This window comes from Ambystoma mexicanum, chromosome 9 (assembly GCF_040938575.1).
Source record: "Ambystoma mexicanum isolate Mex_15411 chromosome 9, UKY_AmexF1_1, whole genome shotgun sequence".
In the NCBI taxonomy this organism is placed as follows: domain Eukaryota; kingdom Metazoa; phylum Chordata; class Amphibia; order Caudata; family Ambystomatidae; genus Ambystoma; species Ambystoma mexicanum.
In genome coordinates this window covers 396,586,781-396,605,458 of record NC_090931.1, presented here as the reverse complement: position 1 = coordinate 396,605,458, position 18,678 = coordinate 396,586,781, and the positions used below count along the sequence as shown (strand labels likewise).

At 43.2% G+C, this 18,678-nt stretch overlaps 1 protein-coding gene across 1 annotated transcript in view; it reads right to left on the bottom strand.

The window, feature by feature from the left end:
* Nucleotides 1-18,678, bottom strand: part of CALN1 (calneuron 1) — a 2,795,902-nt gene that overhangs the window by 1,382,227 nt on the left and 1,394,997 nt on the right. Inside the window, exon 3 of the mRNA XM_069614884.1 lies at nt 4,699-4,842. Coding sequence (XP_069470985.1) covers nt 4,699-4,842 — 144 coding nt within the window. The remainder of the gene's footprint in view (nt 1-4,698; nt 4,843-18,678) is intronic.

The window sequence follows — 18,678 nt, the reverse complement described above, 5'->3', positions numbered from 1 at the left end:
AGCTCACACATCGGGCCTGATTTTCAAATTGTTTTTAAATGGGATTGTGCCATTGTGTGAAAAGGTTTTGTAAATCAGGCCCACCAAGCGTCCATCACATGTATCAGTTGAGGATATTGTGAGCGCTGCATTTTGAAAATGCAGGTCCAAAACACTCGCATTAGTCCACAAGCCAGTGGCAGGCAGTTGTTAGGAGATAAGAATTGTCTACCCAGCTTAATTAGTTTAGATGTGTATTTCTGTGGACGATGATTATGCCTTAATTTGTGTAGACATTGTCAACTCAGCATCTGAGTAAACTCCCAATGTTTTCACCTGTTTTAGGACTGGAATGTCAATGCCCTCAATGCAGTTAGATGAGAAGTTGCTGTCCAGACATTTGAACCAAGCGGGGGAGCCCATAATGAGAAGCTCAGTTTTATCTTCATTTAGGCATAGGCTGTGCTTGGCCATCCGATTTTTAATGGTGCTGAAGACTTTGTTGATTGTGGTGGTGTCCTGGGATTAGTTGCTGGTGATGGGGGGAGGACTTGAGTGTCGTCTGCAAAGTTGGTGTAGCTAATGCCCATTGAGTCCAAGAGATCAAAGCGAGGTTTAGGATAGGTGTTGTACAATGTGGGTGAAAGGCAGGAACCTTGAGGGACACCGAGGGGCCCAGGAATGGGGTCTGCTGCCACATCACCTATGAAGATTCTGGTAGTCCGATCCGATAGGAATGACTGGATCCAAGAGGTGGCTTCTGGTGTAAAGTGAAAGTTATGACTGAAGTTCCACCCAGTTTTTTCATGGTCAATTTAGTTGAAGGCATCAGATAAATCTAAGATTAGGAGGATGCTTAGTTTTCCCTGGTCACGTGTGTTGTCCATCTTGATTTTTAAATCCAGTAGGGCAGTTTTGTGAAGGGGAGAAGCCCGACTGTCATGAGCCAAGGAGGTGGTGAAACTCAAGGAAGGATTGAATTTACGAGTACGCTACACAATCATGTATCTTCAATAGGAAGGGGACTGTGGTAATGGGACGATAGTTGGTGGGAGTAAGTGGGTCAAGTGTGGGCTTTTTGAGGAGTGATGTGTGCTAGCACAGAATTGGTGGAAAAGGAAGCGTTGATGAAATCAGTGATGATGGGGGCAAGAGTTGGTGCGCAAAGTTTTACTAGGTGGGCAGGACAAGTGTCCCCTTTACAGTTGCAGGGTTTTAAGGCACTGATGGTGGACAACACCTGTTCTTGAGAGACTTTGGTGAATTTGAATAGGGTGGCGTTGGGTGGGAGGATAGGTTTGGTATGTATGAGGTCACTAGGTGTGGATGAGGTGGAGGCCAGGGAGTCTCTTTTAGCTTTGATTTTAGTCTGGGGAGAGTCCATTTTGTATGCCAGTGCATTTTGAATGACCGTACACCATGCTTTGTCAGCTTGGGTGGTAGGAGCATTGGAACATGGTGACTCCAATTTTTTAAGTATGGCAAAAAGTCCCTTGCTGCCATTGGAAGTGCGTACATTGCAGGATGTAGTTTTGTGTTCCATGACTGCTGCTTAGTAGGTTTTAGTGGCTGTGGCTAAAGCTTTTTCATTAGGAGTGGTGGGATTGTTTTTGTACAGATGCTCTAGGACTCTTTTTGAGTGTTGTAAGATAATGAGTTCTTCGTCAAACCAAATGTTTATGGATTTCTGTGGTTTAGGGATTTCTTCAATTAGTCGAGCATGAGAATATAGTGTGAATTGGAGGCAGGTGTGGTAAAGGCTGGCAATGCCCTAAGGAACGGTATTGGAGGGGTTGTGCTTTGAGAGAGTGGTGCATAGTGTAGGATTCAGGCAATCCAGTGTGAGTTTGCAGGTATTTCTCACCATGAGGGGCTTAGGTCTGGGTAAACATGCGATAATCAGATTGGTGATACATAGCTCAAAGTTAATGAGAAGATGATCTGACCAGGAGATTTCTGAAATCGCAGAGATGTTGAAGCTAGCATTGGATGTGAGAATCCAGTCGAGTATTCGCCCTTGTGGAGGGTGGGCGCGTTGACTAGTTGGGTGAAGTTCATGTCATCTAGGGCTAAAGCAAAGGCATCAGCTTTGGAGTCATCAGGGTTGTTGAAGCCCAGGTTGATATCACCTAAGATGATAAACTTAGTTGAAGCCTTCAATAGTGGGGTGAGGAGGAGTGGGAAGAGCTGGTGGCTAGCATTGTTTGGTTGTCGGTACACCACCAGGATGTGTTATAGGTGGTTTTGGGATTGGTAGTTAGTTTCCAGAGCAGTAGTTTGTATCCTGTAATGGCGGGTATGGGAGAGGATCTGATTTGTAAGGAGGCGTTGTTTCAATACTAACTTGACCACCAGCTTGGCCTGCTGGAAGACATCGACTCCATCCGTTTCAAATACAGACTCGATCCACCGGGTCACAACACCTAGAACTGTCTCATCACCACCATTTGGGAAAGCACAATTTGATCGTCTCAAAATCGTCTCAACTGCAGAAAAGCACCTAGAAGCCTGCCTCATTTACCTTTACCTTCTGAAAGATATATCCCTAAACTATGACATTTTGCTGCAAAGGTATTTGCCTGATAACGCCTGTTTGCAAACCCAGAGTACCATTTATTCTAAAGTCTGCTGTCTCTGTGTTTCCCCTTACAGGAGTAGACCAGTAGTATGTTTATTAGTTGTGTGTTTTTCTCTGTTTAATTAGAGATCCTTTTTATAGCACCTTGGTTGGATATTTGTTTATTTTGCTACCACCGTCATATTGCTGTATGAATTGATTCTGTACCAGCGCACACTACTTCTGAAGAGTATAGCCTGCCCTCTACCCACGTTACCAAAAAAAGCAAAGGAGTTATACCTGTCGGGCAGTGCCTGTTTCCCCTGCTGGGTTAGTAGTATTTTGGGGATGAGTAGGCACTTTAGGCACTTCTCATCAATATACTCCTGCAGAGAAGTAGTCATTTGTCACAATCATTGCCACTGTAAAAGCCTCCATGATGTTGGTGCCTCTAATATATGCTATCATTGCCAATGCAAACACTTCCATGATGCTGGTGCCTAGAATGTATGCCAGCACTGCCACTTAAAGACAATAATCAGCCTCGCCCAAGCACAACGTGCATGCACATACACATAAATACACACACGCAAAAACACACATTCATATGTGCACATACACGATGCACATGTGCACACACATACATATACCATTTTATTATTAATTGCATTACCTGCCTGGCTCATGAAACTCTGTTTGCTTGCTTCTCGATCCCAGCAAGCACGATCATGGCGCCCCAGGAACAAACCAGGAAGCATTGCATGATCAAGTTTCAGAGACACGGGCATGCAGACCTTTTGAATGTCTGGGACTCTGAAACTTCAGCACCCCAATACTTCCTTTCACCCGCTATGAGAGGAGGCTGCCCTGGAGAGGCCCTGCTCTCTGCAGGCACCCAGCCAGTATACCCAATGAGACAGGTCTGGCTGGGAAAGCAATAGGTCCCAGCAGTAGTGCAATATGGCTTGGAAATCCTGTAGGGAGAGCGAGAACTCCTGTGTGCTGCCCGCGCGCTGGTTTAGCCAGCACCTCCAAGATGGCTGGATGGGTGCAGAACACTGCTCAGCCGCCCTTTAAGATAGAGCCGCCCATTTATGAAAGGAAGTCAGGAAGAATGAACTGTGCCGCCACAACTACCCTAATGTTGAGAAGACTAATACATTATTGTCTATAGATTGAAGCAGTACATTATCATAGTGACTTCCCTTAAAGAAGTCATATATTGAAGGGAACTGCAATGACTTAGGACGACCCGCTAAAAGACCACAATTATTATCATTGAGTTAAAGCGTAATGCATACCATAACTGGGCTTTGAAAATATTAATCATTCCAATATAAACTGTACTCTTGACCAGGGGTGAACTGAGAACCAAAAGAGGCCCTGGAAATCATTTTCAAAGTGGGACATATTACACATTTTCAGCAAGCCCCATGAGAACATTTGAAAGTAAAATAGGTTACCACACAACAGAGGCCCAGGGTGCATAAGCCTACTGGGAAATCGCTAGAGTTCCCAATAGGCCAGTCCAGGTGCAGAGACCTACTGGGAAATCGCTAGCGTTCCCAATAGGCCAGTCCAGCCCTGCTCAGGACTAATAGTGGTGTTTGTGTCAAAATGCAGATTGAGAAATAGTCCCACACACCGAAGAGAGAAAGATGGCCACTTGTTTTCTCTTTGTTCAAGTCCCAATGCAACACTTGGCCCTGTCCCCTGCTCCTATGTGTTCTCTGCTCGTGTAGTCAATGTTCTCAGTTCTCATCCCCACCCCTATCCCTCCTAATCTGACCACTGCCAGACACCCTGCCAGTCACTCCACGTCTCGCATCTTTCCCCATCATGCACCTCACAAAAGCGTCCCTGATGGATCCCGCAACAGGCGAGTTCCAATACATTTCCATGTTCTATGTTTCATCAGTGATTCCAATAATGGCTCCACTTCTTAGATCCAGGTCCTTTTGATTCTCTTCACAGCTGCCACTCATGAGTCATGTTAAAAGGCCTGTGCACTCCACCCCCTTCTCCCCTTCCCCGCATTTCATTATTTCCCATCAGGCTGGGTTATGAAGTGCTACTTGACTGCCCATCAATTCATGGCCACAGAAGATAGATCTTGAACAATGATGAATACACTGTCCATCATGGGGTGCTTTGGTCCTTACCATCCATATCCAGGCGTTGCATTATAATGGCCAGCTCTACTTCACTGGGCATGTACCCCAAGGAGCGCATGGCCATGCCCAGCTCTTGCTTGGATATGAAGCCGTTCCCATCTCGGTCCAGCACCCGGAAGGCCTCGCGGATTTCTGTAGGAAAAACAATGGTATCATGTTCAGAGGCATCCTATGGTCTTTTGGGACATCATGGCATTTTCCCGCTAAGGGAGTACATTGAAATGTTGTGTAATGTTACAAGAAACGATCCCAAAGGCAAAGGGTGTCATTTAACATTGTTTACCAGGAACATCTGTGTGTGCTCAAATTAGAAATTAAAAAATATTGAACAAGGTTGTAAATGTAATCAGTAAAGGTTGGTAAATAAACAGAGACACTGTTAATTCTGATTTCTTGATGTGTTCCATGCAGATTTTATATAATACATATAATCCATACAGAAAACAAAAAAGAAGAGTAACACATTGTACAGCAACCTGCACTCTTGTAATACATGTTTCAAAGTTCATCACACATACTGTAAAAACCTATCTACATAACCAATCAAATCCTTTAAACGGAATAAAACACAGTCAATAGAAGAGGTAGTGTTACCATGTCATTAGGAATCTGGGGTAAGAAACATACGGAACCAGTTGGTTGTGTGCTTGTGTGTGTGGGTGTGCGCGCCCACGTGTGTGCTACATATTCTCAGAGTGAAATCACGTGTCAACTCTGGCCCACTGCCATGTGTACTAGAGATTAATCAGCACTGTGCAATGCTGCACAGTCTCATGCATAGGGACATTTGCATCCCTTCGCGGAGTATGTCTGAGCGAATGGTTCAATGACGCAGAAATGTGCACACCTTTTTTACCACAGCACAGGTTGGGGTGGGTTGTGAGTGGTTTAACTCCCCTATCTAATTTTAGAGAGTTGGCATATTCCATGTTTTGGGGTGAGTCAATGAAGCAATGTTTGATGTCTCCTTTAGTGCAGACCAGTCAGTCTGTAGGGGGGTGCTATCCGGGGGGATTTCCCAATTCTGTCATCAGGGGACTCTGGGAGTGTGTGAGAGTGCTGTGGCACAGGGTCGGACTGGGAATAGGTCCGGTCATATGCAATAGACTGTGAAGGGGAGGAAGGAGAAGACATCGCCTCTGACCCTCTAAGGATTGCCAGTGGTTTTGGCAGTTCTCTCTGTAGCTCCTTGTCTAGAGAAGCCAAGGCAAACCTTTTTGTCAGACATCAAACACCGGTATTTAGAATAACACCCCTGTCCTCTGCCCCCGAAGCTTTCTGCACAGGGTGACCAGATTTTAAAAATAAAAAGTGGGAGTAACTGACATAAAAGTAGGGCTATAATTGACGGTGGCTACCCTGACTACACTTCCTGTAATGAGAAGGGGAGAGGATTCCAGGCATTCCCCTGGATTGGCTGTGCTGTAACCATGTTAAATCTTTTGCTCTGATTGCTCGTTGAGTCCTTAAAAAAAATCCACTTTTTTGATTATTTTTGGATTGCTTCTGTTTTGCTTTCAGGCTTCAGATTTTGTTTGCCTTTATTTAGGATTTATTTTATGATTTTTTTCCAAGCAGGGATTTATTTGTCTTGGGTTGGAGGATTTCCTTTGGATTTTTACCTACTTGTTTCTCTGTAAAAACAATCCAGCAACACTAAGCACACATTTTTACTGGATTTACATATTGGAAAAATAATGTCAACCTAGTTTCAACGTTTTGGTTGCAGTTATTTAGGATTTTAATATGGAAACATATTTCACAGAGTTTAGGTTTTTTTTATTTTTGATTTTATTTGTGGCATAAAAGTTCAACTGCACTTAGCTATTTCTTTAGCAAATAATGCCCCCTCGCTAAGCTTTATTTTCAGGGTATACCAATTTGCAGCAAGAGGAATAGCACTCTACCCATCGCCTTGTAGGCCATTGTATCTATTGCATGTGTGCATTTGCTTCTCTGCAAACTAAAGCTAATGATTTGTTTTTACCTATGGGTTTGGTCAGCCTGCATTCCTTTGCAACAAATTGTGTATACCTCAAATTTGAAAGAATATTTTAATAAAAAACAAGACAATTCAAATCTTCATTTAACACAGTTGCAGTTTATTTTCTTTAAAATGTGTCATTTTCCTTTTGTACAACATCTTATTTGGCAGAAGTGAACATTTCTTTTACTAAGCATTTCTTTTACTTAGCAGGGTGTCAGTGGCTTTGCCAAAGCTTGTTTTAAACAGGACTGTTAACAGGACTTCCGTGGCTTTACCAATGCTTGCTCTCCAGCGGCCACATTGGTGGGGCAGAGTTAGATTAGGCACATTAGGTGAATAACCAATGATATACTTATAAATAAGATATATACAAGAAATGGAAACAAGAGATACTAAATGTCAGAAAAAGGCAATTATAATACAATTTTTTTGTTCTAACACTATGGGCCTCATTACAAGTGTGGCAGTCCGGAACCAAGGATGCTGGTAAGGTTACTGGCACCCTTATTTCTGGATCGCCATACTACGAGCCTGCTTGCCGGGGCCGCTGCACCCAACAGGTCTGACCCTGCCGGGCGCATTCGCCCTGGTAGGCAGAGTCGTCACGGAAGCACCGACACCCTTAGCAACAGTACCGGTGCTTCCATCTCCCCACTCCCATGGAGTACTATGGGACTCCATAGGAATGGGGAATTACAAAATCCATCACCTGACTTCCCGTGCCCCTGGAACTTGTAATGTCCCACTGGCACCGGCAAGTCAGGCGCCGAATTCTGTTGTACGGGGTTACCGCCAACCTCGTAATGAGGCCCTATGTGTTCTCTCTATGTATAGTTATGCTATTCTGTTATGTTTCTTTCTTTTGAAACCTATCCACAGCATTTTAAGTGATGGCTTGTTTTTTCAGCTTATTTGGATGGGAGTCTGCTTGTTTTGGGCTTGTTTTGGGAAGGCATTCAGCTTTTGTTTTTTCTTTCTGACCTGGCAACACTGCAAGCACCAATAGAGAATCAAGAAGATATGGTGGGCTGGGTTGGGAATTATAAACTTGATAAATAGCCCACACTAAGGTAAGGGGGAGGAATGCACATGTTTTAAGGCAGCCTGTGCCATTTATGTGAGCGTGAGGTTTTTGCTGTGCACACTGGGGATCTCTGTGTCTCTCTGGAACCAAGTCAGCTGATTCACAAGGCAGATCGACCCGTCTTTGTTGCTGGATTTCGATCGTGATAATGCATTAAGTCTGCAAATATCTACGGATAAGCTGGATGCCTCCACTATACACGTGCTAAATTAAACACAAGTTCACAGCTACCACACGATAGCCATTGCAATACATTTCGTAAGGTGCTTCACAGGGCACCAGCTGTCATGCCACAGCGCTTGAGGACATGCCAATGGCAGTAGGAGCTATACAAATGCTATATAACATAGCGTGATTGATTATGTGGTTGCACATTTCAAGTAATTGCTATAAAACAGATTAATTTAGTGCTTTGTTTTTACAAATTTTGCAAGCCATTTACCCACCTTTGCCTGACCCTTTTCTCTGGGCAATTTGTCTTCCACCATAACTTAATTTGCTTAGAAACTCTTAATCACATCCAAAATAATAACCTAAAAACAATAATCTCCATATAACAATCACATCACAACATCCACATCACAACCACATCAGACATTACATATCTATCACAGCATTATATCCTCATCAAAACAACACCGAAGTCACAACCACATCTTCATAACAAAACTCCTCACAGCAACATCAGAATCGTATTACAACCACACCCACGCTACAATATACATATCAAAGTGACATCACAAGCATATCAAAAACTTATCACTAGCACATCAGCATCCCTACTAGACTGTGATCAGAACAACATCCCAAAAACCAGTATTCCAACTTATCCCTAAAACAGCTCTGAGGGTATAAACTACTGCAACGAAGAAGATATAAACGTGCTCTATTAATCAGAGATGGGAGTGTAATATAAACCACTGGTAACGCCATACCACTGGTTAGTTTGCTTTTTACAGAGCGTGCCTTTAGTTCAAAAGCTCAAAAAATGTGTCATTGACGCTTTCTCTTAATCTTGTGCCAAATATAGAAATGGCTCAGGCTGGACACTCAAGCACTGCCAGTTTCCCAAGTTACAGCTAGACAGGCAGACACAGAGCGTCTGTGGCTATACAGGTCATTATGGTGCTCAAGTTGCAAACACATTTCTTTAATCAGTGGCAGAGCCTTTCATATGCATGATGAAACATTTCCAACTCAAAGAGGTTGCAGATCATCAGTTACCTTGCAAATCTGTGATAGTTAAAGTGAGCAACACAAAGCTCCCATTTAAAGATGTGTTTATATCCATGATGATAGCCTGACATGCGAAAAAATGTAGTTTCCTTAAGTCACTAGTCGCATGTTTTCTACATCAGGAATAACAATGAGATGGAAGTTTGTGACAAAGAATCTGCATATCTATCTTTGGTTATTACACAACTTATTTTATTACATGTCTTAAATCACCGAAAGTACAGTGGGGTTAACTAGATTTTTCAGGTTGGCATTATCTTGCATTCTGGGACTTATAGTTTACCATTCAATATGTGAAAATTAAAGCCACAATGATATTCTTTTGGCTTAACCTGTTGCTATAAGGATGTACATGTTGTCATGTGGCTTTATCATGCATGTTGTGCTTTTGTAACTAAACTCTATAAGGCATTATTACTGTAGACCTTGAAATCCAACAATCTGAGACAAAGTTTGTGCCATGGTCAACCCTCCCCCACACTCAACACCTCTACCCCACCCCCGACTTCCCCCTCCCCTGCCACCCGACCATCCCATTCCCTCCATTTTGGATGCAGCCAGAGTACCACTAGTTCTTGTTTTCCACTTCCACCACTGCTCTTAATAGACATCAAATTCCAAACTACTGCAGCAAAGAAGTCGTCACAATAACAATGCCGTCCGCAGTGCACATGTTTACGCTTGTTGCCCCAGAAAACAAGAGGGCCACACAGTTTCCTTATGACCACAGGCCCTTTCCTCTAATGTTGCTCCATTACAGGTCATAGAAATTGTGCCATGCTTTATTGCAAAGTGGACCTGTACCAGACCCTGGTTTTAAAGTTTCTCTCCACGTCATGAGTGATATAATGTGATATGATGATATGATAGGCTATTTATAACACACTTAATACCCAGAGGTTTCTAAGCGCGGACCCAGGGATCGAACCTGTGGTGCTCCATATCATCTTGCTTCCAAGGCAAGCACGTTTCCCCCCAACAATGCATTCCGAGAATACAGAAAATGTAACAACAGAAATCCTGAAGGAAGATGTTGACCCCCTCATATCTGTTGGATGTGAAGCACGATCACTGTAATAATCTTCCATTGAAATGCTGTTATGCAATCTTATGCATTTAAGCAATAAGCCCTAAATTGGGATGGGGGGGCCATTACCACTCCAGGTAATGTCCCCGGGGCCCATAGTTACAGGCCCGCTGGACCAGGGTACTAATAGTTTTATTTAATGTTTCACAACTAAAAAAGATGGTCGCCATGGATCGGGTGAGAAGGGCCTAAGTAACCCCTTCTCACTTTCCATGGTGGCAAGTCACACAGCGGGACGTGCTGGGAACAGTAGTGTTCCCTTTGGAGAAGGAAAAAGAATTTAAGTCTGATGGGGGTGGAAAAGGTACCCAAGCCGTGGAAAAGGGTAGAGGGGTAGCAGGGCTAGGGCGACCACTTACCTGGTAACCTAGCAGGGAAGATGGTGGCCTCCTGCACTGGGGAGACTTGGAGCAGTGGGATTACTGTAGTAATGTTCCGCTCTGAGCCTCCTTATTGGCTGGCCTAAGCCCCGCCCCCACCGGGTACTAATGTTTGTTAGTTTCTGGAAAAGGATGTTAGCACGGTTGTGATAGTACGACTTGTAACCTGTCCTTTCCCTATTCCTTTTGTCAATCCCCCTCCCTTGTATTGCTTGGTGCCTTGAAGTGCCTTTTAACACATAAAGTGCATTTATAAAGTTAAATACATCTTTTAGGCTAATTCAACCTGTACCTAATTTCTCTAAGACTTGTACCCTCCTCTTTACAATATACTTGGCATCTTTCCCATGGCATTGGGGAGGAAGGATAGATCAGGGGCAAGGCATTTGTCTTGGAAGCAAGACAACACATCGCAACAAAGGTTTGAATCCCGATCCCGCGCTTAGAAACCGCTTGCTGGTATTAATCGCGTCATATAAAAACAATTACAAAGATAAAAAGTGTAGAAAGTATGGGGAGTAAGAAAATAGGCTCTATCAGTTTTGTCATCATGATCATCAAGGGCATTTTGGGATAGACAAAGGCCTGCAGCTCTGTTACTAATGAATATTCTGAATCGGTACAAAAAGGAGGGACCACAATTTGTGCAGGATGCAAAATAATGCAAGCAAGTTAGGGTTACACCAGGAGAAGATTTCACAGTCCCAAAGTTACTGTAGGAAAATGTGGTCTCCCCTCAACGAAGTGTAAAAGCCTAATAGATGATGATGATGATGAATAAGGACTGCCATGCCAACAAAGAATTGGAGGGCAATCCCTAGAGACTGTAGAATCTAGATTGGGGCACACCCTTAACCCAGCACTAGGAAGCCAACTGAGCTACCTTACCTTCAGAAAGATGTTGAAAACAGAACTCTGAACACTCTGAAACACTTGTGTTCACGTGTGATACAAAGAAAACATCAATCAACTGTTCAGCAAAGCCTTTAACTAAGGAATGGTTGCCACAGTGAATGAGTACAGCTGTCCTCAGCCTGACTTTAACCCCTATAAAATAGACAACAGCTGGCATCCACTTTCAATCTCTTCTTCACCTTTTCTGCCCCAACCCTAAGCTTATCCTTTGGTCCCACCCAATTTGTCCCGTGATACATTGTGTCACCAACTCTGTCTGTGACCCTCCCTGGTCCTCTAACCCCACCTCGCTGGTGCCAATAGATCAGTAATGGCTACTTATCTTCGATGAACACTCCACCAGGAAACCCCTGTCTTTGGGATGTATGACCTTGACAAAGAAGCGAGCTCTATGTACAAAGGACCCAGAAATGTCTGAAAGGAGACTATATTATTTTCTTAAATAAAAAAGTAAATCTGGTGGACCTGGCAAGTCCAACTCATCTCTTCATAAATCCCAGTTCATCATTTGAGTACCATTAAGTGAGTAATAAAATCTATTGTTCCAGCGCCTAGAAGCCTGAGGAACCTAGGATGAAGCACTGTATCAAGACATTTTTGTGATTGTAAGAATGGTGGGATACTTTGGGGACATATGTGCAGGGTTCATAACCTGGCGTAGCACCAACGTAAGAGTGCAGGTCTTTCGCAGTTCAAGCGATTGCTGCCTCGCCAGCACCAGCCCACAGAAAAAGGTCTGCTCTTCTCTCAGTTTCTAGGAATTTGAACACAAACTTTTGTTGAAGTACATATTTACTAAACAAAATTTCAAATATGTCGTCATGTAATCCTCAGAGAACCTAGACAAATAGGTGTGCAGAAGCAAGAGCGCTGATATTTTCTTTTCACAAAATGAAAAGTTGCAAAGGGGTTAATTTTTTAACCATGAAGCAGAAAGTGACACCTCCGAAAAGCAAGAAAGGAAGAGAAAGATAATACATGCAGGAAGCGCGAGAACACCAGAAACAGGAAGGGGCAGGGCAGAGGGAAAGACAGGGAGTGCAAATCTTGCTCTGTATGGAGCAGGAACTGCTGGGCAGCGAGACACTGGCAGGCAGGGAATGAGTAAGAAGAGGAGGGGCGGTTGAGGAGAAAACAAGACTTAACAACAGTAGAAAGAAAAGAGGTGAACAAGAAAAGAGAGGACACGAGAGTAGTGTAGGGAAAATGGGGCTTCGAACTTCAGCTGGTGTAGAATTCTGACAAACTCAGACTCTGTGAGACTCTGATGTCAGACTCTGGTGTGAGACAAAAATACATAGGGGAGTTTGAATTCTACATTGCATAATAACTGATGATAGAACATAGCATAATGCTACATCATGGTATAGCATGGACTGAGTTGCAATGAAGACTAATAAATACTGACCATTAATACCCTAATATGCTAATCTGTAATTCCTTACTAATATTGAAGGCAGCCCAGTCCATAGCTCTTTGGTGCGAAATATTGGTGCAGATCATTGGTACAAGCCGACTCATTTTATGAGATGGCAAGCACAGGCTGTGCAATCTCAGTTTGAAAATGCAAGAAATAAGCATGCAGAATTAAATCTGTTTTGCAGTGACGATGTGACAAATTGAAGTGCATGGCATGTGCAAGTTCATGTTGCTCAAAGCAAACTTATTGTTTAGAACTTCCAGCGCAGGAAGCCAATGTGACTTATTGGCATCCATTTGCTACTTTGAATCTCTGTCCAAAGGTGACAAGAAGACATGTGTCCTCTGGAAGATTCTAGAGAGTTTGTCGGAGGAGGTCGTGTCTGATTGACATGTGACACCAGAGTCAGGGGCAGGCAATTCTTACACTTTTCTATGGGACATTTACAATAAGAGGCTTGTGGAGGAGAGAACCCTTGAACAGGGAAGAGCAGAGAGAGAACTAAAAGAAAGATTGTCTCTCTGAATATCTTTCTGGCTGTGATTGTTTGCTTGATTTTTCTGCCTTTTGTGTGCGAGCCGGTGGTGAGAGAAAAGAACCCTTCTGCCGAGGAGGGTGTGCTGAGGGAGTGACAGCTGAGCTGGAACCAAGGTCACACTGAAGCGATGCATCGCTGACTTTGCTGGTGTGAATACTTCAATCATTCTTTAGGTGAGCATAAGTGAGGTGTGTGTAGATTTTTACAATTACAAACATAGATAGCTATTTTCTTGTGTTTTTTCTTCACAGTCCAAGAAGAAGATTTCACATATATAAACTGAAAGCTCAGGGCTCTACTAAAATGAATGATACTTTTCAAGGCCATTGGATAGCCGTGTTTTGGATGGCAGCGTTAGAAGTGTAATTGAAATTTAGTGTGGGAGCAAAAGTTTTATCGCAGTGGATGCAGTTGCTGAAAAGTGTGCCCACATCTCTGTTTTAGCCTGAAATGTGGATTCTGCTATCACTGAAAAAGAGAAAATATGAAATAGTGATGTGTGATTTCATTTCTGTATTGCAGAGAATGTCATAATGAACTATTGCTTATAAAGTACCTGAAAAGAATTAGATCAGCATTGGTCTATTTATTGTGTGTTACAGCTACTTGTGATGGCATATAGAAAGGTGCAAAGCTAAGGAGGCATTTTGACTACCATCGACGGAAAAAAACAAGAGTCACCAAAACATTGTGGCTCAAATCATGAAGATCTGATTCCCCATATTACAGTCTTCCGTTGATCTGGTAAGTCTTTGCAGCGTTTCTACACCAATGAAATACCACCAATGAAATACCATTCACGTGGAAAATTGTGTCCTAGGGTGCACCAGGTCTGGTTTTTAGCTTGCCTCTCATGATCCCAATATAAGAATTACATCAGGTAGCCGTGTGGCTTTGGATCTGATCAAATACCCCAACAGTAGACAAGGGGCAACTAAAGCAGGAACCACTGGGCAAGGGTGTTTCAGGAAAGGGGACATTAGAAATAGCAGGAACTTGTGAGTATAGAGCAGGCACTGCTATAATAAGTAGCAGGATCTGGAATCTGGAAAAGGGGGTTTTGATGGTTTTTAATTTTCTGGCTGGTGGCTTGTGTTGGGATACTTACTGGCACAGGCACCATGATCAGCACAGTACGGTATCTCCCAGCACATGTTTTCCAGCAGAGGATATGCACTGGACATTTCCTGTGGAGTAAAATGTATCTGGAAACGTAGCAATTGTGTGTCGGTTCTGCATCCATATTCTGTGGGTCACCTTATTGTCTTTGTAGCTGCAGAGTCTTCTGCTCTTAGGTACTGTGGACACAGACACCCGTGATGGGTTGGGCTATCCCATTAAAAGCCGCTTCAAAACTGCTTTCAAATGCAAGTGACATTTTAGGCAATATATCTTCACAAAGGTTTTTCTAAATTCACCATTTGGTGTACTGAAGAGTGAGGAAATCCCACAAGATCCAGTGTAGATTTAATTTAGCCTTCCAATAATTGCACTATAAGGATAGAGGAGATCCAAGAGGTCATAGCAAATAATTTGAGGCAAGAGAGTCTAGCCCGGTAATGTAACAGAAGAAGGTACATTTTCCTTTATGAATGTATACCTTTTGTGTAAAATTCACCATGGCGATACCCAGAGAAATGAAGATGGGCAGCCAGATGTTCCATCAAGCTTTACTAAGGGATATTTGACCTATGGCCAAGTTAGAGAGGAAGGACCAAGTCCAGGGAATCCACCCATATAGAATCCACCCAAGTTCCAAGCGGCAGGGCTTGTCTTCCCAGGCGCGTTATGAATGACTTATCATATCATATCATGTTAGTGTGCCAATATCTATTAAACGTATATCCATATTTGGTCTTACTAGGTTAGCCCCTGCCTGTACAGATACACTGCAGTATGTCCCTTAAATATTAACTCCACGCTATTTCACAAAATAGGCAGTGACACATTGCTCATGGGTAAAACATAGATATCCCTGTTCTTTAAAAATGAAAACACTGTCCTCAGACCCTAAAACAGTTTTGACTGAGACATCCATAATGCCAAAAGGGACTAAACAACACTGGGCACCCTGTGTAATGGGTATAAAATTGCATGGATGTTAATTGCCAGCAGTGTCTATTTCCTCCATCATCTAGCATAGTTTGACACACCACCCTCTTCAGATAGATTTACATCCATCTTCCCATGTGGGTTCACTGTTCACGTTGTCTGCCTGTAATAATAAAACACTCTTCAATGAGGACCATGTAAACGCTGTTAGATAGTCCTCTCCATCCAGTTAATGAAACGGGTATCATTTACAACTACATGTAGCCATACAAGGAACAATTCAATATAGGCTTGCCATAAAACAGCAAAACAAGGGCAGGGACGAGGCGATTCTCAAACACCTTTTAATCGACTCGCGTGCCTTTACATCCTCACTCACGCACCTGCTACACAGGATCACAGATATTACGAAAGCTTGAATGCGTCGCCCTATGGTCAACAACAGATGAATACATAACCATACTGCTTGCGTTGTTCTCGGTTTAATGCCTGCAGGTACACTCCGAGAATATGAAAGAATTCACCTCTAGAAAAACAATCTATACACCATGCACTTCTTTTAAAGAGGGACTAGTTCTACTATTTTGGAATGCGTTCATTTTGAAATAGAGAGTGGACATTTTGTCAATTTCTGGTGTTGAGAGGAACATGAACATGGGCTCACTGACTGGATTGAAATGCTGATTGTGCCATGTCATTTGTAATGTCATGAACACTTTGTTGCAATACATTTACAGCTGGCAGTAGATGGTACACTACAAGATGGCTGCTGTGGTAATGACGAAAAGGCCTGTATACATTGATATATTGTCAACAGTGATTATCCCACCACAAATGAGGCCTCTACAGGAACCCAATAGTTTGTTCTCGCCCATCGCCACAGTGTAGGAGCGGAGCTGCAACTGGAAATGATGAGTAGAGGCAGGGCTCACCACCATAATGCTTGCAGTCTGCCTTATCTGTGCTCAGGGGATTGAGAACCATTGTTTTATTTTACCATCAGAAGTACTTTAACATGTAGCTCAATGCCAGACTTTTTCCCCAAAGCAAGGAGGGGGAAAGCGTTTGTGAGAATCCGAGCGTGAGGCAATGCCAAACTTTTTTAAAATTTTTACTATATAATACGGTTATTTTTTGTTTCTCTCAGAATGTTAGCTCTGCTAATCATGCCTCATATTCTGAATGCTCAATGCTGAAAAATTATTATACAAACATGTTCTCTTGCATGGACTGTAGTTTGGCAACATTGCAGCCAAAGAGAAACATGTGCATTTCTGAGTAGGCTGGGTAAAGTTTCCACAGGCAGAACCCAGAAATTGCCGAATTTTTCCTCTCCTGCTGATAAGTGCAAATCCTGAGTAATTTCCACCTCTGTGGATTTCTGTTACCTTTGTACAACTTTTTGGCGGCTACTCGCCAATGCCCACACAATTCTGTTACGGTGGATCTTGGAGTGTTACTGTGTCCAGTGCACATAAACTCATTGGTCCTCATTATAAGTTTGCCGGTCCAGTAACAACGGTACCAGTAAGCTTGCTGGTACCGTTGTTACTGAACTGGCAAACTACGCGTTCTGCTCGTGGGTGGCATACTGCCCACCAGGATTGGCCTGGCGGGTGTAACCGCACCCGCGAGCAGACCATGTCGGATGCAATGGTGCTGGTGCATCCAACATCCCCATTCCCATTGGGCCCTTTGGTGCTCAAAGGGAATGGGGAGCATTTATATGCAGCGCCCGCGAATGGGCAATTACCGGGTCCGGCAGGGCCATAATGGCCCAGTAATTGCACATTCAACTTGTAATGAGGCCCATTGCCTTAACGGTACGAATAGAAAAAATCATTGCTTCGCGCTGGCATTCACAGAAATTCACGAACAAGTCGAGTGCAGCTACAGCGCAGGGATTTGGCAAGCACATGGTTGTGGACTCATGCAGGGAAAAAATCTTAGCCAACTTCTACTTTCCCATGAGGAAAAATATATCCCTCATTGGATAGTTATCCCTTGGAAGGCAGAGAAGTGTATCGCACTGGGGAATACTTCCACAGAAGTTAACAAAGAAACTCTGTCCTTCCAAATTCCTGACAACAGTGAGAACCCAAGATTTACATTATCTATAAACTGTATAACCTCAAGGCCTGGTGGTGGTTTGATTAGCTCCTCTGGTCGGATATAGTGGCCTATGCGGACCAATTGCTAAAAGCATCTGGTGTCATTGTGTTAATTATTGGTTTCCTGTGATGCCTACAGTTGTCAGAGATTTTGTGAGTCACTGTGTTGGGCTGGGGATCTTAATTTGGAGTTTAGTCTGCCCAAGAACCCCTGTGGTGAACATAAGGATTTTAAAGGAAGGGGCAAGATCTTCCTCCCAACCACTCTAGGTAAATATATGGAGTGTCCTGCTGTTGGAAAGCCTGCTGTAACACGGGTTACACGTGCAAGTGTTCTCTGTTCTCTGACAACTGACAACCTTTCTGTCTGGAAAGTTCAGAGGAAGAGTTGACCTTCCCTCCAAGACCCTGGACATGGTTCTTCAGCAGTCCATGTTTGAAAGGAGTTGTATTGGGCTCTGTTTACCAATTCAAACCACCTTTGAGCTGACTACACAATTCTCAAGTGGTCTTCAAGCAGATACAAGATCCAGTCCAGCTGCTTTGCTTCAATCCTCTTCAAGCTGTTGACTGAACCTCACCTGCATGTTCTCCAGTGCCTTCAATCTGATTGCTGCTGTCAAACTGCAATGCATGGTTTGACCCAGTCATACCGGCTCACCACTACAATTGAAGCAATGTGCCAAGACACGCTCAAGAGGTCGGAACACGGGGGGTCTATATTTCACAAGTTTCCAAGCTTCCTTCAAGTCTCTAATCAATAGCTGCTTGTTGAAGAGCACAGTTTTTGCCTCCGCTCAAACCAGCTTGATTGTCTCGACATACACCACTCCATGAAACCCGGCTCAAAGCTGTTCAGTTTCTAGAAAATAAATATATATACCATAGTGGTTCTGTCTGCCTGGAATTGGTTTCTAATGGCCCTATTTACAATTAAGACCCCACCACATACCTTATAAATACACATACGTTTGAACGTGATCTTTGCTACAAAGATAACTGCATAAACCTGTCTTCATACACAGAGTGCCCATTTCAACCAAAAGTATGCTTACCGTGCATTTTTCATTACAGGGGTCAGATGTTTGTGTTTTGTTAAGTTGTTTCTCATTTTAGTTTCATTAAAGTATTGTATTTGGTAGACCCTTGTTTTGATAT